The 25,799-nt window shown below is 42.9% G+C and overlaps 1 protein-coding gene across 3 annotated transcripts in view; it reads left to right on the top strand.

Annotated features, from left to right (window-relative positions):
* The window catches only part of LOC115109062 (choline transporter-like protein 5-B), a 100,563-nt gene that overhangs the window by 56,131 nt on the left and 18,633 nt on the right, over nucleotides 1–25,799 (top strand). For all 3 annotated transcript variants that reach the window (XM_029633634.2, XM_029633635.2, XM_029633633.2), the window contains exons 3-11: nucleotides 7,084–7,157; nucleotides 13,390–13,474; nucleotides 14,568–14,652; nucleotides 14,787–14,915; nucleotides 15,510–15,570; nucleotides 15,771–15,894; nucleotides 24,998–25,081; nucleotides 25,191–25,303; nucleotides 25,619–25,756. In XM_029633634.2, coding sequence (XP_029489494.1) covers nucleotides 7,084–7,157; nucleotides 13,390–13,474; nucleotides 14,568–14,652; nucleotides 14,787–14,915; nucleotides 15,510–15,570; nucleotides 15,771–15,894; nucleotides 24,998–25,081; nucleotides 25,191–25,303; nucleotides 25,619–25,756 — 893 coding nt within the window. The remainder of the gene's footprint in view (nucleotides 1–7,083; nucleotides 7,158–13,389; nucleotides 13,475–14,567; nucleotides 14,653–14,786; nucleotides 14,916–15,509; nucleotides 15,571–15,770; nucleotides 15,895–24,997; nucleotides 25,082–25,190; nucleotides 25,304–25,618; nucleotides 25,757–25,799) is intronic.

Here is a 25,799-nt window from a genome sequence, read left to right as displayed (position 1 = left end):
CAATTATATGCATAGTCAAGCATCTTTTCGTGACAAAATATCTTGTTTAATAGCGCCCCCTAATGCATAACTGGTTTGTCCTCTTGTTGTTTGTAAAGTCTAATTAAAATGAAGATTATTGTTGAAATGGATTGCTTGATTGGTGTAGGTTTTCTCCATCTGTTGGTGTGCAGCACTTGCATAACAAGTTAGCTATATTTTCAGCACCAGCCACTGTTCACCTCCTATTGATTGCGCTGCAGTTGCCGCCAGTTGTTTTTTAAATTGAACCATGTAAGAACACATTCTTATTTACAGTGAAGGCCTACCTTGGCCAAACCCGGATGACACTGGGCCAATTGTGCTCCGCCCTATGGCACTCCCAATCACGGCTGGATGTGATACAGCCTGAATTCGAACCAGGAACTGTAGTAAAGACTCTTGCACCAAGATGCAGTGCCTTAGACCGCTGCGCCACTCGGGAGCCAAGACCAATATACACTGCTCAAAAAAATAAAGGGAACACTTAAACAACACAATGTAACTCTAAGTCAATCACACTTCTGTGAAATCAAACTGTCCACTTAGGAAGCAACACTGATTGACAATACATTTCACATGCTGTTTTGCAAATGGAATAGAAAACAGGTGGAAATTGTAGGCAATTAGCAAGACACCCCCAATAAAGGAGTGGTTCTGCAGGTGGGGACCACAGACCACTTCTCAGTTCCTATGCTTCCTGGCTGATGTTTTGGTCACTTTTGAATGCTGGCGATGCTTTCACTCTAGTGGTAGCATGAGACGGAGTCAACAACCCACACAAGTGGCTCAGGTAGTGCAGCTCATCCAGGATGGCACATCAATGCGAGCTGTGGCAAGAAGATTTGCTGTGTCTGTCAGCGTAGTGTCCAGAGCATGGAGGCGCTACCAGGAGACAGGCCAGTACATCAGGAGACGTGGAGGAGGCCGTAAGAGGGCAACAACCCAGCAGCAGGACCGCTACCTCCGCCTTTGTGCAAGGAGGAGCAGGAGGAGCACTGCCAGAGCCCTGCAAAATGACCTCCAGCAGGCCACATTGTGCATGTGTCTGCTCAAACGGTCAGAAACAGACTCTATGAGGGCTCTATGAGGGCCCGACGTCCACAGGTGGGGGTGGTGCTTACAGCCCAACACCGTGCAGGACGTTTGGCATTTGCCAGAGAACACCAAGATTGGCAAATTCGCCACTGGCGCCCTGTGCTCTTTGCAGATGAAAGCAGGTTCACACTGAGCAGATGTGACAGTCTGGAGATGCCGTGGAGAACGTTCTGCTGCCTGCAACATCCTCCAGCATGACCGGTTTGGCGTTGGGTCAGTCATGGTGTGGGGTGGCATTTATTTGGGGGACCGCACAGCCCTCCATGTGCTTGCCAGAGGTAGCATGACTGCCATTAGGTACCGAGATGAGATCCTTAGACCCCTTGTGAGACCATATGCTGGTGCGGTTGGCCCTGGGTTCCTCCTAATGCAAGACAATGCTAGACCTCATGTGGCTGGAGTGTGTCAGCAGTTCCTGCAAGAGGAAGGCATTGATGCTATGGACTGGCTCGCCTGTTCCCCAGACCTGAATCCAATTGAGCACATCTGGGACATCATGTCTCGCTCCATCCACCAATGCCACGTTGCACCACAGACTGTCCAGGAGTTGGTGGATGCTTTAGTCCAGGTCTGGGAGGAGATCCCTCAGGAGACCATCCGCCACCTCATCAGGAGCATGCCCAGGCATTGTAGGGAGGTCATACTGGCACGTGGAGGCCACACGCACTACTGAGCCTCATTTTGACTTGTTTTAAGGACATTACATCAAAGTTGGATCAGCCTGTAGTATGGTTTTCCACTTTAATTTTGAGTGTGACTCCAAATCCAGACCTCCATGGGTTGATAAATTTGATTTCCATTGATAATTTTTGTGTGATTTTGTTGTCAGCACATTCAACTATGTAAAGAAAAAAGTATTTAATACTTAATATATAATAAATTCATCATTGGAACCACTCGATATGATTGGTCATATAAAATCCTTAGGACCCAAATGCATATTGAGTGCTCTAACTCCTCTTGCAGTGGTCTGGAGCAATGAAGCCGTAACGCTGGGTCCCGCGGTGTAAAGCTCAAAACTTTTAAAGGAGGAACCACTGTATATATTGATGATTTATAAGGACAGGCACATTTAGCAGTTAGGCTATTGTTTATGCGCTATATATACAAAAGTATGGGGACACTTCTAATTAGTGGATTCGGCTATTCCAGCCACACCCATTGCTGACAGGTGTATAAAATCAAGCACACAGCCATGCAATCTCCATAGACAAACATTGGCAGTAGAAGCACCTTACTGAAGAGCTCAGTGACTTTCAACATGGCACCGTCATAGGATGCCACCTTTCCAGCAAGCCAATTTGTCTAATTTCTTCGCTGCTAGAGCTTCCCAAGTCAACTGTAATTGCTGTTATTATGAAGTGGAAGATTAGGAGCAACAGTGGCTCAACCGAGAAGTGGTAGTCCACACAAGCTCACAGAATGGCACCGCCGAGTGCTGAAGTGCGTAGTGTGTAAAAATGGTCTGTCCTCGGTTGCAACACTCACTACCGAGTTTCAAACTGCCTCTGGAATCAACGTCCTCACAAGAACTGTTCTTTGCGTGCTTCATGAAGTGGGTTTCCATGGCCGAGCAGCCGCACACAAGCCTAAGATCAAAATGTGCAAGCATCAGCTGGAGGAGTGTAAATAATCTGGGTTTGTGGATGCCAGGAGAACACTACCTGCCCCAATGCATAGTGCCAACTCTAAAGTTTGGTGGAGGAGGAATAATGGTCTGGGGCTGATTTTCATGGTTTGGCTAGGTCACTTAGTTCCAGTGAAGGGAAATTGTCTCCCTATGTTGATTCTGTGCTTCCAGCTTTGTGGCAACAGTTTGGGGAAGGCTTTTTCCATTTTCAGCATGATAATGCCCCCATGCACAAAGCGAGGTCCATACAGAAATGATTTGTTGAGATCGGTGTGGATGAATTTGACTGGCCTGCACAGAACCCTGACCTCAACCCCTCACTAATGCTCTTGTGGTTGAATGGAAAAAAGTCCCTGCAGCAATGTTCCAACATCTAGTGGAAAGTCTTCCAAGAATTGTGGAGGCTATTGTAGCAGCAAAGGGTGTGACCAACTTCATATTAATGCCCATGATTTTGGAATGAGATGTTCAACAAGCAGGTGTCCACATAATTTTGGTCATGTAGTTTAGACCTAATTAATTTGGGGTTTCCTCTCTCCTCACTTTTCTTAGACAATAAGATCTTCAAGCGATGGTCTTTTAAGGTAGTATGCGAGCACGCCGACTTCAGCTATACGCCAGCTGAACTGCAGCATGCGGATGCCTTAAGAGGACACCATAAGGTTGAAGTTAGGGAGGGTTTTTGTAAGACGGGCCATGGAGGGGCAAGGCTGACTGCTCCTCTGAGGGGAGATACGGGGGAAGACTTCTTATCTGTTGACAGAAGGAGAAAGCCCAGCTCTGAAGGAGACAGACTCCCCTCTCTAAAGGGGGCAAAGATGTACCATGCTGTTGTGGAATCCAACCTTGAGAACCTCTGTCGGGGGAGATCTCTATGGAGAGAATAAACTATCGGAGGGGTCTCTGTGGAGATGGTAAAACCTCTGTCGGAGGAGTCTGTGGAGATCGTAAGCTCTGTCGGAGGAATCTCTGTGGAGAGCATAAACTCTGTAGGAGAGATCTCTGTGGAGATTGTATGACCTCTGGGGCATTGTCTCATTAGAAATTCAGTGTGGCTCGGAATGTTTTTATCTGAACTCAGTCTTAACATGACACCTGGTCTGGTGGCAAATTCTGCTCAGAACTTTTCCTTTATCTCTCTCTCCCTCTTTATCTCTCTCTCAATTTAATTTAGGGGTGTTGTAGCATTTGCTGTCATTAAATGTGAAGACCGTTAAATTATCAAATCAATTCATTGTGTAATTATTCCTTATGTGATTGAAACTAATCATGTAACTTTAATTAACTAGGAAGTCGGGGCACCAGAGTCAAATGTTTATAAGAGTCTCTATTTCCCAAATGAACTCTTCAGATATTTTCATATCTTATCGATTATGGTCTACTATTAATGTATTATTACCTCATCAATCTCATCCCTGAATGTCGCAAATCTGCACAAACCCTTGCATCATAAATCATGAATCAGCGGTATACAAATTGGCTTAATTATTTATTTGCTAACTAATCAATCACAGAATTACATAAACACACACACAATAGGTCATACATTGGTTACTAACATGATAACAAGAAAAAGTCCCTAGTGGATGAAACCCATATGATGGATTGGTAGGCAAAGGAAAGGGGTGGGGACAGATGAGAAAGAGCAGGAGAACAGAATGGACCCACTACATACGCTACCATTCAAAAGTTTGGGGTCACTTAGAAATTCATTTTGTTTTTGAAAGAAAAGCAATTTTTTTGTCCATTTAAAATAACATAAAATTGATCAGAAATACAGTGTAGACATTGTTAATGTTGTAAATTACTATTGTAGTTGGAAACGGCAGATTTTTAATGGAATTTTTATATAGGTGTACAGAGGACCATTACCAACCATCACTCCTCTGTTCCAATGGCATGTTGTGTTAGCTAATCCAAGTTTCTCATTTTAAAAGACCAATTGATCATTAGAAAACCCTTTCGCAATTATGTTAGCAAAGCAACAGCTGAAAACTGTTGTGCTTAATAAAGAAGCAATAAAACTGTCCTTCTTTAGACTAGTTGAGTATCTGGAGCGTTAGCATTTGTGGGTTCGATTGCAGGCTCAAAATGGTCAGAAACAAATAACTTTATTCTGAAACTCATCAGTCTATTCTTGTTCTGAGAAATGAAGGCTATTCCATGCAAGAAATTGCCAAGAAACTGAAGATCTCGTACAACGCTGTGTACTACTCCCTTCACAGAACAGTGCAAACTGGCCCTAACCAGAATAGACAAAGGAGTGCGAGGCCCCGGGGCACAACTGAGCAAGAGGACAAGTATATTAGAATGTCTAGTTTGAGAAACAGACGCCTCACAAGTTCTCAACTGGCTTCATTAAATAGTACCTGCAAAACACCAGTCTCAACGTCAACAGTGAAGAGGCGACTTCGGGATGCTGGCCTTCTAGGCAGAGCTGCAAAGAAAAAGCCATATCTCAGATTGTCCAATAAAAAGAAAAGAGGGAAAAAGAACACAGACACTGGACAGAGGAACTCTGCCTAGAAGGCCAGCACCCCGGAGGAGCCTCTTCACTGTTGATGTTGAGACTGGACAGAGGAACTCTGCCTAGAAGGCCAGCACCCCAGAGGAGCCTCTTCACTGTTGATATTGAGACTGGACAGAGGAACTCTGCCTAGAAGGCCAGCACCCCGGAGGAGCCTCTTCACTGTTGATGTTGAGACTGGACAGAGGAACTCTGCCTAGAAGGCCAGCACCCCGGAGGAGCCTCTTCACTGTTGATGTTGAGACTGGTGTATGCCTTTGTTGTCCCTCTCTGTGATCGCCGGTCCATCTGCTGGATAGATTGTCGACAGAAAGTGTCTGGTTTGTAAGTCTTCCGTAGTTGTAGGTTGTTATTATGGATACGACAGAGTACCATTCTAAATGTTTTTAGGATGGATGCGTTTACCAGACTAAAGTATTTAAACAGGTGCAGCTTGAAAAATTGGTCTTTTAGTTTGTAGATTTTTTCACCGTTTCAGCGTGGGGATGATCTCCACATTCTCTGGTCTTGTCTTTTGTAGAGTTGTAGTTTAAACCATTTAAACCAAATACTTGAATCAGTTATAGAACCCATTGCACTTTATGGTTGTGAGGTCTGGGGTCCGCTCCCAAACCAAGAATTCACGAAATGGGACAAACACCAAATTGAGACTGCATGCAGAATTCTGCAAAAATATCCTCTGTGTTCAACGTAAAACACCAAATAATTGCATGCAGAGCAGAATTAGGCCAATTCCCGCTAATTATCCAAATCCAGAAAAGATACCTTAAATTCTACAATCACCTAAAAGAAAGCGATTCCCAGACCTTCCATAACAAAGCCATCACCTGCAGAGAGATTAACCTGGAGAAGAGTCCCCTAAGCAAGCTGGTCCTGGGGCTCTGTTCACAAACCCAAACAGACCCCACATAGCCAATGGACAGCAACACAATTAGACCCAACTAAATTATGAGAAAACAAAAAGATAATTACTTGACATATAGGAAAAAAATAACAAAAAAAACAGATCACACTAGAATGCTATTTGGCCTTAAACAGAGAGTACACAGTGGCAGAATACCTGACCACTGTGACTGACCCAAACTTAAGAAAAGCTTTGACTATGTACAGACTCTGAGCATAGCCTTGCTATTGGCCGCCGTAGGCAGACCTGGCTCTCAAGAGAAGACAGGCTATGTGCACACTGCCCAAAAAATGAGGTGAAAACTGTGCTGCACTTCCTAACCTCCTGCCTAATGTATGACCATATTAGAGACACATTTCCCTCAGATTACACAGATCCACAATTTTGATCAACTACTGGGTGAAATACCACAGTGTGCCATCACAGCAGCAAGATTTGTGACCTGTTGCCACAAGACAATAGCAACCAGTGAATAACAAACACCATTGTAAATACAACCCATATTTGTTTATTTATTTTCTGTTTTGTACTTTAACCATTTGCACATCGTTACAACACTGTTTATATACATAATATGTCATTTGAAATGTCTTAATTATTTTGTAACTTCTGTGATTTTAATGTTTACTGTTCATTTCGATTGTTTATTTCACTTTTGTTTATGTACTTCACTTGCTTTGGCAATGTTAACATGTGTTTCCCATGCCAATAAAGCCCCTTGAATTGAATAGAGAGGGGGGCGCCTATGATCCTCCCCCAAGGGCAGTCATGACAAGGGCTTTGGCATGGGAAACATATGTTAACTTTGCCAAAGCAAGTGAACTAGATAATTAACCATACAAATTTACAGTAAATATTACACTCTGTCTCTCTCTCTGTTTCTCTATCTCTCTCTCTTCTCCCCAGGGCCTGCACGGATGTGTTGTGCTGTGTCATCTTCGTCATCGTCATCCTCGGCTACATCGCTCTGGGCACCGTGGGTGAGTTGTCATGTTGCTGCATATTTCATCAGACATAGAGGATTCATAACAACAAAGTCCCAGTGTCCCACACACATCCCCCTTCCCTCTGTTGTACCTCAAAGAAGGATGTGGTCTAAGACAGAACCCAAACCGGCTGCGCGCGTGCGCCATCGTGTGCCATCGTGTACTTACGTGCATAAATGTATTTTGTCCCCCTACACCTAACGCTATCACAACACGCAGCTTGCTGTTGCTAGCTAATTTGTCCTGGGATATAAACATTGAGTTGTTATTCTACCTGAAATGCACAAGATCCTCTACTCCGACAATTAATCCACACATAAAACGGCCAACCGAATCGTTTCTAGTCATCTCTCCTCCTTCCAGGATTTTTCATCTTTGAACTTATATGGTGATCAGCATCTTAACTTTCATAGTATTACCACGACTACCGGAAAAACAGTTTGTCTTTCAATCACCCACGTGGGTATAACCAATGAGAAGATGGCACGTGGGTACCTGCTTCTATAAACCAACGAGGAGATGGGAGAGGCAGGACTTTCAGCGCGATCTGCGTCGGAGTTCTATTTTAGCCCTTGGCATGGCAGACTCTCCGGTCTGGTCAGCATGTAAGCCAGTGTTTCCCAACACTGGTCCTCAAGTACCCCTATCCGTACACTATTTTCTTGTAGCCCTGGACAAGCACACCTGATTCAACTTGTCAACTAATCATCAATCCCTCAATGAGTTGAATGAGGTGTGTTTGTCTAGGACTACAATGAAAATGTGTACTGTTGAGGGTACTCGAGTACTAGGGTTGGGAAACACTGGTCTAAGCAGATGGTGTGAGGAAAGTTGGTGTGTGTGTGAGTTCGTCTGTGTTCATGTTTGTTAGTTAGTGAGTTTCTGCGTGCCTAGCTCTCATCTAGACAGTCTTTGTGTTATATATATTCCACCAACTGTGGTGCCATATCGATGTTAGTGTTGTATTTGATGCCATTTTTCATTGAGCAACAGAGCCTCTGATTGTGTAGTGTGTGGGAGGTAGAAATATGAGCGCCTGAGTTTCCCCAGAGACAGACCCATTCCTTAATGAGCAGGAGTTCTTAACAACAGTATGTTCTGTTTTCTGAGGTTACTCTATGGCAGATATTGCAATGCCGTCGGGGGTACGCCAAATAAAAATGTGATTCACATTTAAAAATGTAAAATATATATTTGTTTTTAACATTTTCAAACGGTCCATTTATATTTTCCAACGGGGCTATACAGTTTTTTTCTCTAGCCTGAGTAGCCTTGTCTCAATGCAAAAAAACAAACAAAAAACATCTCGTGTTCAGCAAAATAACATCACAATGTCAAATACAGGTAGCTTAGTCAAATAATTAACATCCAATCACATTAACTGTTACTCTCCAGCGGGAATTCCACTAATGTATGTAGCCAAATGTAGCTGCTGCTCATTCAGTTTGCTCGAAAATGGATAAAGGGTTAAAAAAAAGTAATGCCAGCGTTTCCATAGAGACTCATACCAGCTCTACTGGTAGTACTGCTACTACCAGCAGTACTATAGCAGTACTACACCTGCACCTGTTGATGACACAAGTTGTTCTTCTTCAACGAGCACATCCAATGCTAGCATCAGTAATTCTACATTTGTTGTTAGCCCAGCTAGCATGGACACTGACAGTTGTGAATCTAATGCAGCCGAAGAGCTTCTGCCCCCATTGCACCATCGAAGAGGCACAAATATAATGAGAACTACATTGATTTGGGGTTCACTTATATTGGGTGTTTGCCTTTCCTCAGCCACAGTATGTTATATGTGCAAAAGTACTATCTCACAACTTTTGTGCAGACATTTAGAAACAAAACATTCACATTTGAAAAATAAGCACGGAGGTTTTTGAGCGAGAATTAAGTCGACTTTTGCGTAGTAAGACATGTATAAAAGCAACAGATACCATTAATAAGAAGAGGCTAGAAGCGTCTTATATGGTGAGCTACCGAGTCGCTAGGACAGGCAAGCCCCGGACTATTGTGGAGGACTTCATTCTTCCTGTTTCTGCGGCTGTGGCTGGGACAATGCTGGGGAAAAGCCCAAAACAACTATACAGACAATGACTTCATCAAACAACACTGTTTCACGATGCATCAGTGACATAGCAGGAGATGTTTTCAAACAATTACTGCTTCGCATACAAGCCAGTGAATTATATGCTTTACAGTTGGATGAGTCAACAGACGTGGTGGGCCTGGCACAGCTGTTGGTATATGTCTGTTGCATTTATGGGAGGTCAATTAAGGAAGACATCCTCTTCTGGAAACCAGGACAACAGGAGAGGATATTTTTGAAGAACTGGACAACTTTGTGACATCAAATGGAATTTGGTGGTCAAGATGTGTTGGTATCCAGGACGCAGTTGTAAATGAGAACTTGTTCTCAACTAGCTTACCTGATTAAATAAAGGTGAAATATATATTTTTTAAATTAAGTATCTGTACTGATGGTGCAAAAGCCATGAGAGGGAGACATAGTGGAGTGGTAACGCGCGTGCAAGCAGTTGCTCCCGACGACACTTGTGTACACTGCAGCATCCACCAAGAGGCTCTTGCTGCCAAGGGAATGCCTGACAGCATGAAAAACGTTTTGCACACTACAGTGAAAATGGTTAACTTTGTTAAAGCAAGGCCCCTGAAGTCTCGTGTATTTTCTGCATTATGCAATGATATGGGCAGCGAACATGTAACACATTCACAACATACAGAAGTGCGCTGGTTATCAAGGGGCAAAGTATTGACACATTTTTTGGAGTCGAGAGACGAGCTTACTTAAAGTTCTCTTTACTGACCATAATTTTCACTTCTCTGACCGCTTGCATGATAACGAGTTTCTCACACGACTGGCCTATCTGGGTGATGATGTTTCTCACCTGAATGATCTGAATCTGGAATTACAGGGACTCTTCCCAACGATATTCGAATGTGCGGGACAAAATTGAGGTTAGGATTAAGAAGTTGGAGCTCTTCTCTGTCTGTATTAACAAGGACAACACACAGGGCTTTCCATCATTGTATGATTTTTGTGTGCAAATGATCACGCTTACGGACAATGTCAAATATGGTATAGCGAAGCACCTGAATGAGTTGGGTGTGCAATTACGCAGGTACTTTCCCAAAACGGATGGCACAAACAACTGGATTCGTTATCTCTTTCATGCCCTGCCTCTAGTCCACTTACCGATATCTTAACAAGAGAGCCTGATCGAAATTGCAACAAGCGGTTCTGTGAAAATTTAATTTAATCAGAAGTCACTGCCAGATTTCTGGATTGGGCTGCACTCAGAGTATCCTGCCTTGGCAAATCGTGCTGTTAAGACACTGATGCCCTTTGCAACCACGTGCCTATGTGAGAGTGGATTCTCGGCCCTCACTAGCATGAAAACTAAATACAAGCACAGACTGTGTGGAAAATGATTTAAGACTGAGACTCTCTCCAATACAACCCAACATTGCAGAGTTACAGTATGTGTATCTTTCAAGCACACCCTTCTCATTAACCTGTGGTGAGTTATTCACAATTTTCAATGAACGAAAAGGTTTTATATGTAAGATGGTTAAATAAAGAGAAAAATGATTGATTATTATTATTTGTGTCCTGGTCCTATAAGAGCTTTTTGTCACTTCCCACGAGCCGGGTTGTGACAAAAACTCTCACTCATTCTTATGTTTAATAAATGTATTGTATAGTGTGTGTGTGTGTGTTTGTGTGGCAGGCCTACAATGATGGCAGAAAACAACATTTGAGAGTGCGCTGACCCTGGTGCTAGAGGGGGTACGCAGCTGGAGGTGGATTGTTTGAAGTGGTACGGGACTATAAAAAGTTTGGGAACCTCTGCTCAATGGCATCTCCCTAATCTGTGCTTCTAATCTTCCGATTGGAGGTTAGAGCATGTTCTCTAGAGAAATGGGTGATGTCCTCTGGCCTCCATGCCTTGTTAAGGCATTTAATTAGAGCAGTTAAACACAGCATACTCCAGTGTTCCTCTCAGTAGATTGGAATCAATCATGTGAATCTCCTCACACACACACCTAAGTCTGTATGTAGTCTGTATGACACACACACACACACACACACACACACACACACACACACACACACACACACACCCTCAGTGAGTCAAATGAAATCAACGTTGATGTCTTCTCTCAAAGTGGAGTCCCTCTCAGACTTCGATTGGCAGTGTAGTCACGTCCGAGTCTGGGCAGAGGAAGGACTGTCTGTTGCCCAATTACTTTGAGAGCCAGAGCCATGAAAATGGAGGTGACTTCAAATAGACACTGGCATGTCAGCAATTACGTGAAGAGCTTTTCATTCTTTCTCCTCCCATGTGCTCTTCTTCGTGCATAACTTCCCTTTCTCAACCTCCCAGCTGTGTGAGGCAGGCTAGAAAATAATATGTTATTGTCCTCCTAGGTAATTCTTTGCTGTTTATGTTTTGAACAGGTTAGAAAAACTATTGAACACAGGATTGCATCGTGAATTGAAGCCTCAAAAGATGCAGACTGGTGGAGAAAGTGTTGGAATGATTGGATTACCTTGGCCTTGGTTTTGTTAGTGCCTTTCACTCGTATTATCACTCTGTATCAAATCAAATCAAATGTATTTATATAGCCCTTCGTACATCAGCTGATGTCACAAAGTCACAAAACCTAGGAAGAAACCTAGAGAGGAACCAGGCTATGTGGGGTGGCCAGTCCTCTTCTGGCTGTGCCGGGTGGAGATTATAACAGAACATGGCCAAGATGTTCAAATGTTCATAAATGACCAGCAGGGTCAAATAATAATAATCACTGTAATCTCTGTAAGAGAAACTGTAAGTTTCTCACATAGACTTTTTCAGGTTGTCCTTGTAATGTCTGAACAGCCAGTCTCAGCTTGACACATGAATAATATATTCATGTCTGGCTTCTGATTGTGATTCATAACAACAGTCTACATTGGATCCCATTTGACCTGTTTTTATACTGATGTACAGTAGCTGTGGGCTGAAGTGATAATAGTAGTCAATCAAATCAATCACATAAAGCCCTTTTTACATCAACAGTTGTCACAAAGTGCTTATACAGAAACCTAAAACCCCAAAGAGCAACAATGCAGATGTAGAATCACGGTGGCTAGGAAAAACTCCCTAGAAAGGCAGAAACCTAAAACCCCAAAGAACAACAATACAGATGTAGAATCACGGTGGCTAGGAAAAACTCCCTAGAAAGGCAGAAACCTAAAACCCCAAAGAGCAACAATGCAGATGTAGAATCACGGTGGCTAGGAAAAACTCCCTAGAAAGGCAGTAACCTAAAACCCCAAAGAGCAACAATACAGATGTAGAATCACGGTGGCTAGGAAAAACTCCCTAGAAAGGCAGAAACCTAAAACCCCAAAGAGCAACAATGCAGATGTAGAATCACGGTGGCTAGGAAAAACTCCCTAGAAAGGCAGAAACCTAAAACCCCAAAGAGCAACAATGCAGATGTAGAATCACGGTGGCTAGGAAAAACTCCCTAGAAAGGCAGAAACCTAAAACCCCAAAGAGCAACAATACAGATGTAGAATCACGGTGGCTAGGAAAAACTCCCTAGAAAGGCAGAAACCTAAAACCGCAAAGAGCAACAATGCAGATGTAGAATCACGGTGGCTAGGAAAAACTCCCTAGAAAGGCAGAAACCTAAAACCCCAAAGAGCAACAATGCAGATGTAGAATCACGGTGGCTAGGAAAAACTCCCTAGAAAGGCAGAAACCTAAAACCCCAAAGAGCAACAATACAGATGTAGAATCACGGTGGCTAGGAAAAACTCCCTAGAAAGGCAGAAACCTAGAGAGGAACCAGGCTCTGAGGGGTGGTCAGTCCTCTCCTGGCTGTGCCGGATGGAGAATATAGGAGTACATCGTCATTAAGGCCAGATCGTTCTTCAAGATGTTCAACATTTATAGATGACCAGCAGGGACAAATAATAATCACTGTGGTTCTAGGGGGTGCAACAGGTCAGCACCTCAGGAGTAAATGTCAGTTGGCTTTTCATAGCTGAGCATTCAGAGGTCAAGACAACTTGTGCATGTGCATTAGACTGTCAGAATATTCCAATACATACACAGTCAGGCAGAGCCTATCACTAATTCATGTCCAGAGTGATTGACATATGACAGGTCTGTGAATGAGGCTAATGATGTGGCCGTCTGTCTGGTTGCAGCCTGGATCCATGGCGACACCAGGAAGGTGGTCTACCCCACCGACAGCCACGGACAGTTCTGTGGACAGCAGGGGACCCCCAACGCGTAAGTAGAACGAAAGACCGCTCTCTGTGTTTGGAGAAAAATGTATTGCATCTACAGTACAATGGATAGTATATAGTTACTATGGATAGGTATAGTACTATATCATTGCATTGCACTTAGGACAAGTGTGGCTTCACATTAATACCCTCTAAAATAATTCTGCACTTGGAAGAGATTGTAAGCAGCCTGGGATTAGTCTGTAAACATAGTCATTTTAAGCTACCCTTCTATGTTCAGCAAGGCTCTCCAACTCTGTTCCTGGAGAGCTACTGTCCTGTAGGTTTACACTCAACCAGTCTAGCGCACCGGATTCTAATACTTAGCAGATTGAGAAGGTGAATCAGGTTAGTTACAACTGGGGTTTGAGTGAAAACCTGCACAAGGGTGTGGCTTCCGTGTGGCTCAGTTAGTTGAGCATGGCGCTTGCAACACCATGGTTGTGGGTTCAATTCCCATGGGGGACCCGTAAGACAAATACGTACAAAAATGTATGTACTCACTACTGTAAATCACCCTGGAAAAGAGTGTCTACTAAATGTAAAGGAGGGTAGCTCTCCAGGAACAGGAATGGAGGGAAAGCCTGTAGGAGGGTAGCTCTCCAGGAACAGGGATGGAGGGAAAGCCTGTAGGAGGGTAGCTCTCTGGGAACAGGGATGGAGGGAAAGCCTGCAGGAGGGTAGCTCTCTAGGAACAGGAATGGAGGGAAAGCCTGCAGGAGGGTAGCTCTCCAGGAACAGGGATGGAGGGAAAGCCTGCAGGAGGGTAGCTTTCCAGGAACAGGAATGGAGGGAAAGCCTGTAGGAGGGTAGCTCTCCAGGAACAGGGTTGCAGAGCCCTGCTTTACAGTAATCCCCCCTTTAGTTTGTATAGGGCTTTGCGTGGCATGTATGAAAAGTGAATTTAAAGTAGCATTAACCACCACCACACGCTTCCCTGCACCCTGTGTGTTTACACTGTCTTGCCTCTGTTTGACAGGCAGCTCAATATGCCATTATTTTCAATACAACATTTGTTCTCAGCGTTTTCTAATAAAACTGTCATTGTGTGTGTTGGAAAACAAATGAATATTCTCTCCATTTCACTGTGGTTACAGCAACAAAGCCATATTATTCTACTTCAACATATTGCAATGTGCCAATCCTGCCGTTCTCATTAACCTCCAGTGCCCTACAACCCAAGTAAGAGGCCCCTCTTTACGCGGCACACATTATGCTATTCTGTTCCTGCTCGTTTTTCTTGCTTGATTATACAAGGTCAGTGTTCTCTGTTGTTAAGCATTGATGAATGTTTGTCTCTACCTCTCTCTTCTCAGCTCTGTGTCTCCAAGTGCCCAGACAGATTTGCCACATACCTAGACATGCAGTACAACTACAGGTACAACAACAGCTACTGGGAGTATTACAGGCAGTTCTGCAAGCCGGGCTTCGACAATCCTAGAAAGGTACAGAGACCTGATGCCTCCAGTCACCTTATCAAGTCCTTGAGTGTTCTGAACAGATGTCATCTGTAATGGTTATCCGTCTAGAAGTCAGTAGCGACCAAGACTCTTCCGAAATGGCAATCTTATTAGAATCAGTAAGTAATTTAGTTGCTGCAATTAGAGTATATCTTGTTGTACATTTAATTCTACGGAAAAACACTATATTGCTTTATAAGTACTAGGCCTATGTAATGTATTATGTAAAGGAAACATAATGAGATTTAAAAGTTCTGTGGCTAAGAGGGAGTGACTGAAAGGGGGAGAGAGGGAGGAAGAGAGAGAGGAAAAGAGTGTGCGCTTCGTCTGCACCGAGACCAGAGTGTTAAAACAACAAATGACTCAGGAAGGGTTCCCCACCAGTCTCTAATGTACGACAGTCTTCTGTTCTGTTCTCCTCATGGTCCTTTTGGATAATGGCAAACTCATAGGATATGGTGATAGGATGTCTTACCAGTCATCCTAACCTATGAGTTGGTATAAACACTCAACTCTGAGGATTTGACGTCACTGAATTGACATTGTTTGACGTCTTCTTCCTCTCTTTTCTCCCTTTAGTCAGTTGCACATGTCTTGAGAGATGAGGACTGCCCATCTATGATAGTGCCAAGCAGACCTTGTAAGTGAATCTAGATTCTACACACAGTTCCTCCACTATCATTATGGTGACTTAAGATTCAGACTGTCTATTCTAAGACTTAGGTTCTGTGGGAGGGGGCGTTATGTGTTAGGGGTTGGGAAAGGGAAGTGATACTTATAAACAGTCTATGACATTGAAACATTATTCTTAGCCATTAAATATTTCTTTGTGTGTTTCAGTCCTTCAGAGGTGCTTCCCTGACTTTATCACCAGGAACGGAACGCTAACTGTCGCCAACAAGACAGACTTCAAAGATGGGTTAGGTAAAACGAGGAGTGTGATCGATCTCAGGGACGCTGCCAAGTAAGTCCTGCTCTCCTCAACGTCCCTCTGTTGTAGTCGAAATGTTGTCTATGTAGTTTGGTGGAAACACTATTTATAGACTGATAGCCTACCACACAAATTATATCAAACTTACCGCCAATGTCATTCATAGCCAATTGAATTAAAGTAAACCAACTAAATTAACATATTAACACTTTCTATTTATTAATTTCATATTTAGTGCATTCAGAAGATATTCAGACCTGTAACGTGTACGCTGTGAGTCAGGAAGCAAGTGCCGGGAGTGCAAATGTAATAATAAGTAGAACATAGTACAAAACAGGAATGGACAGACATGAAACAGAAACAGAGTCAATAACGCCTGAGGAAAGAACCTAGGGGAGTGACAGATACAGGGGAGATAATCAGGAAGGTGATGGAGTCCAGGGGAGTGTCATGAGGCGCAGGTGCGCGTAACGATGGTGGCAGGTGCGCGTAACGATGGTGGCAGGTCTGCATAATGATGAGACAACTGGCGACGTCGAGCGCCGGAGAGGGGGAGCGGGAGTAAACGTGACAGTACTCTTTGACTTTTTCCACATTTTGTTATGTTACAGCCTTATTCTAAAATTGATTAAATCGTTTTTTTCCCCTCATCCATCTACACACCCCATAATGACAAAGCAAAAACAGGTTTTTAGATTTTTTTGGCAAATGTTAAAAATAATTAAAACTATCACATTCACATAAGTATTCAGACCCTTGACTCAGTACTTTGTTGAAGCACCTTTGTCAGCGGTTACAGCCTTGAGTCTTTTTGGGTATGGCGCTACAAGCTTGGCACAACTGTATTTGGGGAGTTTCTCCCATTCTTCTCTGCCCAATCAATTTAATTTACTACAGGTGGACTCCAATCAAGTTGTGGAAACATCTCAAGGATGACCTATGGAAACAGGTAGCACCGGAGCTCAATTTGGAGTCTCATAGCAAAGGGTTTGAATACTTGTACTTGTAAATAAGGTATTTAATTTAGATTTTTTTTAAATATAAATTTGCAAACATTTCTGAAAACCTGTTTTCACTTTTACATTATGGGATACAGTGTGTAGATTGATGAGCATAAAAAATATTGAATCTGTTTTAGAATAAGGCTGTAACGTAACACAATGTATGAGGCACTGTAAGGGCAATTAGAAATGCCAGACATCATTTTTAAAAACTTGATCACTATTAATCAGAATAATTTGACAGTGCTCTTTTCGACCATTGATGGCCTGTAATCCTACCCCCGCCAACCTACAGTATGTGAATTTTCTCCACATCTAAATGTGATGAGTTTGCGGCATATTTTAGAGAGAAGAAAAGCAACGTTAGGCTGGGTATCAGTCAAGCAAGACCTGATGAGAAGCTTGATATGTGCCCTAGACGACCATGTAAAGGCAATATGGAGTAATTTTCCCTGGTTGACACAGACATGCTCAGGAAAGTGATATCACAACTTAAGCCTTCTACATGCCTTCTTGATCCTATTCCCAATATCTTCTTCAAAACAGTTTTTAATTGCATATCTGAAGAAGAGGCAACCTTTAGTTATCACTCCTTGTTCACAGGCATTTTCCCCACTGCATTACAAACAGCTATGGTGGAACCCCTTCTGAAGAAAAGTAATCTAGATTCATCAGCTCTTAGCAATTTTTGGCCAATTTCCAACCTTACATTCTTAAGCAAAATTCTGGAGAAATGTGTGTTCAAACAGCTAAATATTTTTTTTATGTGCCAACTGTATTTCTGAAAAATTCCAATCTGGGTTTTGTGCCCACCACAGCACAGAGACAGCCTTAGTTCAAGTAGTAAATTATCTTAGAGCCAATACAGATGCTAAACAGCTCTCGCTACTCTTAGATTTAAGTGCTGCATTTGACACTGTTGACCATGATGTCCTTCACAGACTGGAGAGGTGGGTTGGCCTCTCCGATCCAGTTCTAAATTGGTTTAGGACCTATTTAACCTGTCGAGAGTTTTTTGTCATCATTGGTGAACATAACAGTGAAAAATGCTGTTCAGTAACCCCTTGGCAGCGTTATCAGAAAGCACTGCTACTCAGACGATACACCATTTTACATTTCTGTGTCATCAGAGGATTTTATCTCCATGTATAAATTATTATATTGTATTAGTGATTTAAATACGTGATATGTCTCACAACTTCCACCAGCTAAATCAAGACAAGTCCAACGTTCTTATTGTTGGAGCCAAAGCACCTTGGGAAATAAAGATAAAACACCAGGTAAAAACCTAGGTGTTATTTTAGATACTGATCTAAATTTAGAATCACACAGTAGAACGTGATTAAAATAGCTTTTTGCCACCCAAGGAACATTGCCAAGGTGTGGCCGTTTCTCTCTCCGGCTGATAAAGAGAGACTCATCCATGCATTTATTACAAGCACACTTGACTACTGTAATGCTCTCCTGTCTGGTTTATACAAGAAAGCCATTGGTCAACTGCAAAACATACGGAATGCTGCAGCATGGGTTCTGACCAAGACCAGACGGTGTCAGGCGGTGGGTGTAGCTGGTGCATGAAGTCAGGCGCAGGAGAGCAGAGATGAGTGAAAAACGCACTTACTCAAGAAAATAGCACAAGTAACAGTACCAAAGTGTGAACATTAACGGTTGCCACAAAACAAGGGTGAAACCAGCACCCGGACAAAACCAGACGGAAATGTACCGACGTGAACAATAAACAATCACACATAAAGACATGGGGGGAAACAGAGGGTTAAATACATGACCAGTAATTGGGAAATGAAAACCAGGTGTGTAGGAAACAAAGCCAAAACCAATGGAAAATGAAAAGTGGATCGGCGATGGCTAGAAGACCGGCGACTTCGACCGCTGAGCACCGCCCGAACAAGGAGAAGAACCGACTTCGGCGGAAGATAGAGAACACATTACACCTGTTTCAATGTCTCTGCATTGGCTCCCGGAAAGTTTTAGAATTAATTTTAAGATAGTTTTTTAAAGTAAATTCACGATTATGCGCCCGAATACATATCAAACATGCTTTTAAGTTATTACATTTACATTTACATTTAAGTCATTTAGCAGACGCTCTTATCCAAGTTATGTATCCAATAGTTCCCTCAGGTCCTCTGGTACTGGCCTTTTAACTATCCCAAAGCCTAGGACCAAGAGGCAGCTTTTAGTTATTATGCCCCCAGCCTGTTCAATAGCCTGCCAGAGAACCTGAGGGGGGCTGAAACTGTGGACATATTTAAGAGATCTTTAAAACAATATTTTTAGCTTTGTTTTTATTTTCATTGTTTTTTATTCGTTTTTTTTCTCCTGTAAAGCACATTGTGTTGCATTCCATGTCTGAAATGTGCTGTGTATATATAAAGCTTGATTTGATAGTTGGAATTTCTGTCCAAGTAAGTCCTGCTCTCCTCAACGTCCCATTGTGTTGTGGAAATGCTGTCGAGGCTGAGGGAGACTGTTGCATAAGTGGAAGACTTGTTATGGGTGATGGTATCAAATGGTTGAATATTTTTGACCAGCAGACCTGAAAGATTAACGCACACAAATCTGTTCACTGAGGCTTCATTGATGTTTGGTAATGCAAATGCATTGAAACCAGGGGTGCAACTTTGGTTTTAGAAGTGGGGGGGACATAATAATTTATTATTATTGTTATTTTATCCAGTTGGATAAACACTCCAAACAGCCTACCCGACTGCTCGAAGGCATCTGCATGGTCCTAAAGCACACGGTTGCCTCATTTTGTATCACATTCAAATGATAAAACTGGGATGAAAACAGTGCTATTTCAAAATGTGGGGGGGACATGACCGTTCCCAGTCAAAGTTGCGCCCCTGGGTCATAGGGATTCCACTCTTGAACCCAGAGTCAACTGGACAGCTATTGCAGGGTCGGACAACTGGGAAATGAGACTCATGCCCAATAGCGTGTGGAGTGTGGATCATTCATGCATATTGAAAGCCATCTATGCATGTCTGCATGAAAATACAACGTATGCTGTAGCTTCAGAGTAGTACAGTTAAGTGACTTTCAATAAATTTAGATTAACTGGTGGGAATGATTACAGGAGCAATTAAGACAGATGCAGGGTCTTGATAGTTTTGTATCAATGAGTTGCAATCATTAGTGCATCAAATTCCATGGTTGCATTGATTTAAACCCGTTTGTCTTTGAAACAAGAAACTGATGACCAGTTGAATGCTTTTCCTTCATAGCCAGGTTATCGCCATGCAGCAAGGATTGGAAAGGTCTCAAACTAATTACAGTGTTTCAACCTTCTGTAGCCCCGAGTTCGCTGTTTTCAAACTAACCTTCCCACTTGAATGTGCATCATCGGTAATCTGCTGCTGCTCCTCTCTTGACTGTGGCTGTGGAAAGGAAAGGGGACAGATTACCTCCAAATGTTGTATGATGTCAATATCAAAGCCCTAATAAAGAGTAACAATGTAGCTTACAGTTGATGTACTATTGGTCTTTCAAAGCTTAAGTGTCACGTCACCTGGCTTTCATCAATGTGTTCCTACGTCAACGTGTTCCTTCGTCAACGTGTTCCTTCGTCATCGTGTTCCTTCGTCATCGTGTTCCTTCGTCAACGTGTTCCTTCGTCATCGTGTTCCTTCGTCGTGTTACTTCGTCAACGTGTTCCTTCGTCATCGTGTTCCTTCGTCAACGTGTTCCTTCGTCATCGTGTTCCTTCGTCATCGTGTTCCTTCGTCATCGTGTTCCTTCGTCAATGTGTTACTTCTTTTTTATCATAATGTTTGCAAAGATTTCATTTAGTAAAACTGGAAAAGAGCACCCTCAGATTAGTGTAGTAATTAGCGTTATTACCACAGTAATTACCACAAGTTATATATAGCTCTTAGGCCAACCTCAGTCTATGAAAGTCAATCTGAATGGAGTTTCGTAGCTGAAAATGAAGGTGGTATTCTGATGTCCTTGTCATGAGTTGAAACTGTTTTGAAGACCGTTTCTGACAGTGTGTTCTTTGCTTCTGACAGAGCAGGGATGATGTCCTCTAACCTATCCTTCCCTCAGTCTCTGAACCAGAAAGATTTATCTCTGAGCCTCAAGCCACCAGACTCAGTGACAATTACTTTGTCTGCTGTACTTGTGCCTTGATGTTATGACTGCTCTATTTAAAAATATATATTTCTCCTTTATTTAACCAGGTAGGCTAGTTGAGAACAAGTTCTCATTTACAACTGCGACCTGGCCAAGATAAAGCAAAGCAGTTCGACACATACAACAACACAGAGTTACACATGGAATAAACAAACATACAGTCAATAATACAGAAGAAAAGGTCTATATACAATGTGAGCAAATTAGGTAGAATAAGGGAGGAAAGGCAATAAATAGGCCATAGAGGCGAGGTAATTACAATATAGCAATTAAACACTGGAATGGTAGATGTGCAGAAGATGAATGTGCAAGTAGAGGTACGGGGCCGCAAAGGAGCAAGATAAATACAGCATGGGGATGAGGTAGTTGGATGGGCTATTTACAGATGGTCTAGGTGCAGTGATCTGTGAGCTGCTCTGACAGCTGGTGCTTAAAGCTAGTGAGGGAGATATGAGTCTCCAGCTTCAGTGATTTTTGCAGTTTGTTCCAGTCATTGGCAGCAGAGAACTGGAAGGAAAGGCAGCCAAAGGAAGAATTGGCTTTGGGGGTGACCAGAAATATATACCTGCTGGAGCACGTGATACGGGTGGGTGCTGCTATGGTGACCAGTGAGCTGAGATAATGTGGGGCTTTACCTAGCAGAGACTTGTAGATGACCTGGAGCCAGTAGGTTTGGCGACGAGTATGAAGCGAGGGCCAGCCAACAAGAGCATACAGGTCGCAGTGGTGGGTAGTATATGGGGCTTTGGTGAATGACATCGCCAAAGTCGAGGATCGGTGGATGGTCAGATTAACGAGGGTATGTTTGGCAGCATGAGTGAAGGATGCTTTGTTTTGCGAAATAGGAAGCCGATTCTAGATTTAATTTTGGATCGGAGATGCTTAATGTGAGTCTGGAAGGAGAGTTTACAGTCTAACCAGACACCTAGGTATTTGTAGTTGTCCACATATTCTAAGACAGAACCGTCCAGAGTAGTGATGCTGGACGGGCGGGCATGTGCGGGCAGCGATTGATTGAATAGCATAATTTAGTTTTACTTGCATTTAAGAGCAGTTGGAGGCCACGGAAGGAGAGTTGTATGGCATTGAAGCTCATCTGAAGGTTAGTTAACACAGTGTCCAAAGTCCAGAAGTATACAGAATGGTGTCGTCTGCGTAGAGGTGGATGAGAGAATCACCAGCAGCAAGAGCGACGTTATTGATGTATACAGAGAAGAGAGTGAGCCCAAGAATTGAACCTTGTGGCACCTCCGATTTAACACACTGAACTCTATCAGTAGTAGTTGGTGAACCAGGCGAGGCAATCATTTGAGAAACCAAGGCTGTTGAGTCTGCCGATAAGTATGTGGTGATTGACAGAGTCGAAAGCCTTGGTCAGGTCGATGAATATGGCTGCACAGTAATGTCTCTTAGCGATGGCGGTTATGATATAGTTTAGGACCTTGAGCGTGGCTGAGGTGCACCCATGACCAGCTCTGAAACCAGATTGCATAGCGGAGAAGGTATGGTGGGATTCGAAATCGTCGGTAATCTGTTTGTTAACTTGGCTTTCAAAGACCTTAGAAAGGCAGGGAAGGATAGATATAGGTCTATAGCAGTTTGGGTCTGGAGTGTCTCCCCCTTTGAAGAGGGGGATGACCGCGGCAGCGTTCCAATCTTTGGGAATCTCCAATGATACGAAAGAGAGGTTGAACAGGCTAGTAATAGGGGTTACAACAATTTCGGCAGATCATTTTAGAAAGAGAGGGTCCAGATTGTCTAGCCCGGCTGATTTGTAGGGGTTCAGATTGATGTCCTTATTGTTGACTAGTCTTCTGTCATCCTCATTGTTTTGACTGGTGCAATGCTATTGTTTTGACTGGTGTAATGCTATTGTTTTGACTGGTGTAATGCTATTGTTTTGACTGGTGTAATGTTTTTGTTTTGACTGGTGAAATGCTATTGTTTTGACTGGTGTAATGCTATTGTTTTGACTGGTGTAATGCTATTGTTTTGACTGGTGTAATGTTTTTTGTTTTGACTGGTGTAATGTTTTTGTTTTGACTGGTGTACTGTTTTTGTTATGACTAGAGTGATGTTTTTGTTATGACAGATGTAATGTTATCTTTCATCTCACCCAAATGGTGAACTTCGTATGACCTCAACCACTGTTAGGGTGACAGCTCCTTCATTTCCCATAATTTGTTCTTTTTCTTTACAGCAATTTTAAAGGGACGTTTTTGTAATCTCTCAGCTTTTCGCCTGGTGGTGAACCCCTCAGGCATGGCTGGGCTCGTCTCACCCTTACACGTGATTTGTCCACCCCAGTGCCTTTCCCATATTTCCCCCTGAATGTCAAGCACTTCAACAAGCTGTCCAAGGACAGAGCATTTCAGGCCAATTACACTTCCTACAACCAACCACTTCAACATAGCATCTATTATTTTGCCTTCGACTGGAGGTTTGGCTGAACTCCATCTGTTAAATTCTGGTCTGTGGAGTGCATTAGGCACATTAGCACAGCACTCCACGTGTATCCACAGAGTTGGGTGAATCTGCCTTTTCCTACCAGGTCCCTATCATGTGGAATAATCTCCAAGTAATGTTTGGATGTGTTGTTGTCTCTGGGTCAGTTTAGGAGAAATGTTAGGGATTTTTATAGTGATAAAGGTGTTTGTTTTGTTTGATTGTGTATATATTTTCTATTTATTTAATTTTGTGTTTTAAATGGTCTAATTTTATTTGTTGTATCGTTCCCAGGGCACATTTGCAAATGAGACCTAGGTCTCAGTGTTTTTCCCTGGTTAAATACAAGTTAACAAATGGTTTTATTAGTACTGATGGAGATCAGGGACTCTTTTTTTCATAACAACAAAATGACGTAAGTAAATTGTATTTTGTGCTACTATAGTGATTTTTATAGAAGTACGATGGCCCAGATTAAATGAACGCCTAGAGTGAGCTTTGCTCCTGACATGAGGTAACTGTCCTCATAAAACAGATTAGTGCTTGACTCCGGAGGCATTCCACACAGTGGAAGGTTGGTTCTAGTCTCATGCTACTGTTGTCCACCAGTCCTGTAGAGGCTGAAAGTCTAGTGAGCAAAAGCATCGGGGAACATTTTATCTACAATTCAAATTATGAACAATATAACTTGTGTTAACGTTGCCAGTTTACCAATGCAATAATGAGGAATCACAAAGCCAGATATTTGCATGATTTTACAGAATCTCTGTAGTTACAGTGGATTTATGATCAAAGTATTCTAGGTGGTTTTTGCTATCACCTCTTTCTCCAGCTTGTACATTGAACCGTTACCATACCCTGCTTGTACATGTAATGGGGCGGCACGGTAGCCTAGTGGTTAGAGCGTTGGACTAGCAACCGGAAGGTTCCAAGTTCAAACCCCCAAGCTGACAAGGTACAAATCTGCCATTCTGCCCCCGAACAGGCAGAATGGCAGATGACAGCCACTGTCATTGAAAATAAGGCTGTCATTGAAAATAAAGAATTTAAGAAAATAAGAATTTGTTCTTAACTGACTTGCCTAGTTAAATAAAGCTAAAATGTAGTTTTTACGGAAAGAGATTCAGGAATAATTAATAATCATTTCTTTGTCTAATCAGACAATTAATTGGTAACTGCTGTAGAGTAGTAACCTGCTGCTTCAGAGTCATAGAGAGCATCACTGCTTCCACTTTGATAACCCCGATGTTGACTTGTGACATTTATAAGGGAGGCCTGCCTACAACCTGTGCAGTCTCCCAGGGTTGTACAACCCCCTCATAAACTGCAATGTGTCATGACCTGCTGTGTGAATGAGTGAGTCACTGTTATACAACACAGGTCAGTATAAGTCAATGTTTCTCTCTCTGTGGACATGTTCTCACTCTCTCTCTTTCTCCCTTCATCTCCCTCTCGATCTCCCTTTTTTCTTTCCACAATTCTCCCACCCTACTATATTTGTCTATCCCACTCCCCCTCTTCCTCTCTCACAGTGGCATTACCAGTCTGCTAGATGCCAAGGAGGTTGGCATGAAGATATTTGAGGATTACGCCAGCTCCTGGTACTGGATCTTACTGTAAGACCTGCGTCTCTGTGCGTCTGTGAGTGCCATATGTGTGTTTTACTGTGTTTTTCACTCTGACATAAAGGTGTGTGTGTGTGTGTGTGTGTGTGTGTCTCTCTAGAGGTCTGGTGATAACCATGGTGGTCAGCCTGGCTTTTATCCTGCTGCTACGGTTCACAGCCGGAGTTCTCCTGTGGCTCATCATCTTTGGAGTCATCGCTGTGGTGGGCTATGGTTAGTAATACAATACAGTACACTCTACCACTAATCAACAGCAACTTTACCCTCAGTAAAAGAGACTAATGCCGTCTTTAGTCTGAGTACAGTACCCACACTCCACCAGCCCATACTGTATTTAAGGTAGCATACCGCTACTGTATATAGATTTGTGGGAGACAGTGTCCACATCTTCTAACATCCAACTGTCACCAACACCTCTCTTGTCATGGCAAACCAACACCTGCTGTCATGGCAAACCAACACCTGTTGTCATGGAAAACCAAATGTAGCAGATAACTTCTCATATCTCTCTCTCTCTCTCTCTCTCAGGGATCTGGCACTGCTACTGGGAGTTCAGTACACTGAGAGGGAAGCCACACAGTGATGGTGATGTTACCATCTCTGACATCGGCTTTCAGACGGACTTCAGGGTTTACCTGCAGCTCAGTCAAACCTGGCTCATCTTGAGTGAGTGACCATCCCTCTATTTAAGCACAGGGGGATACTATTA

Source organism: Oncorhynchus nerka, linkage group LG25 (assembly GCF_034236695.1).
Source record: "Oncorhynchus nerka isolate Pitt River linkage group LG25, Oner_Uvic_2.0, whole genome shotgun sequence".
NCBI classification, from domain to species: Eukaryota; Metazoa; Chordata; class Actinopteri; order Salmoniformes; family Salmonidae; genus Oncorhynchus; species Oncorhynchus nerka.
The sequence above is the reverse complement of the archived record's forward strand: the minus strand, read 5'-3'. Positions and strand labels throughout refer to the sequence as shown.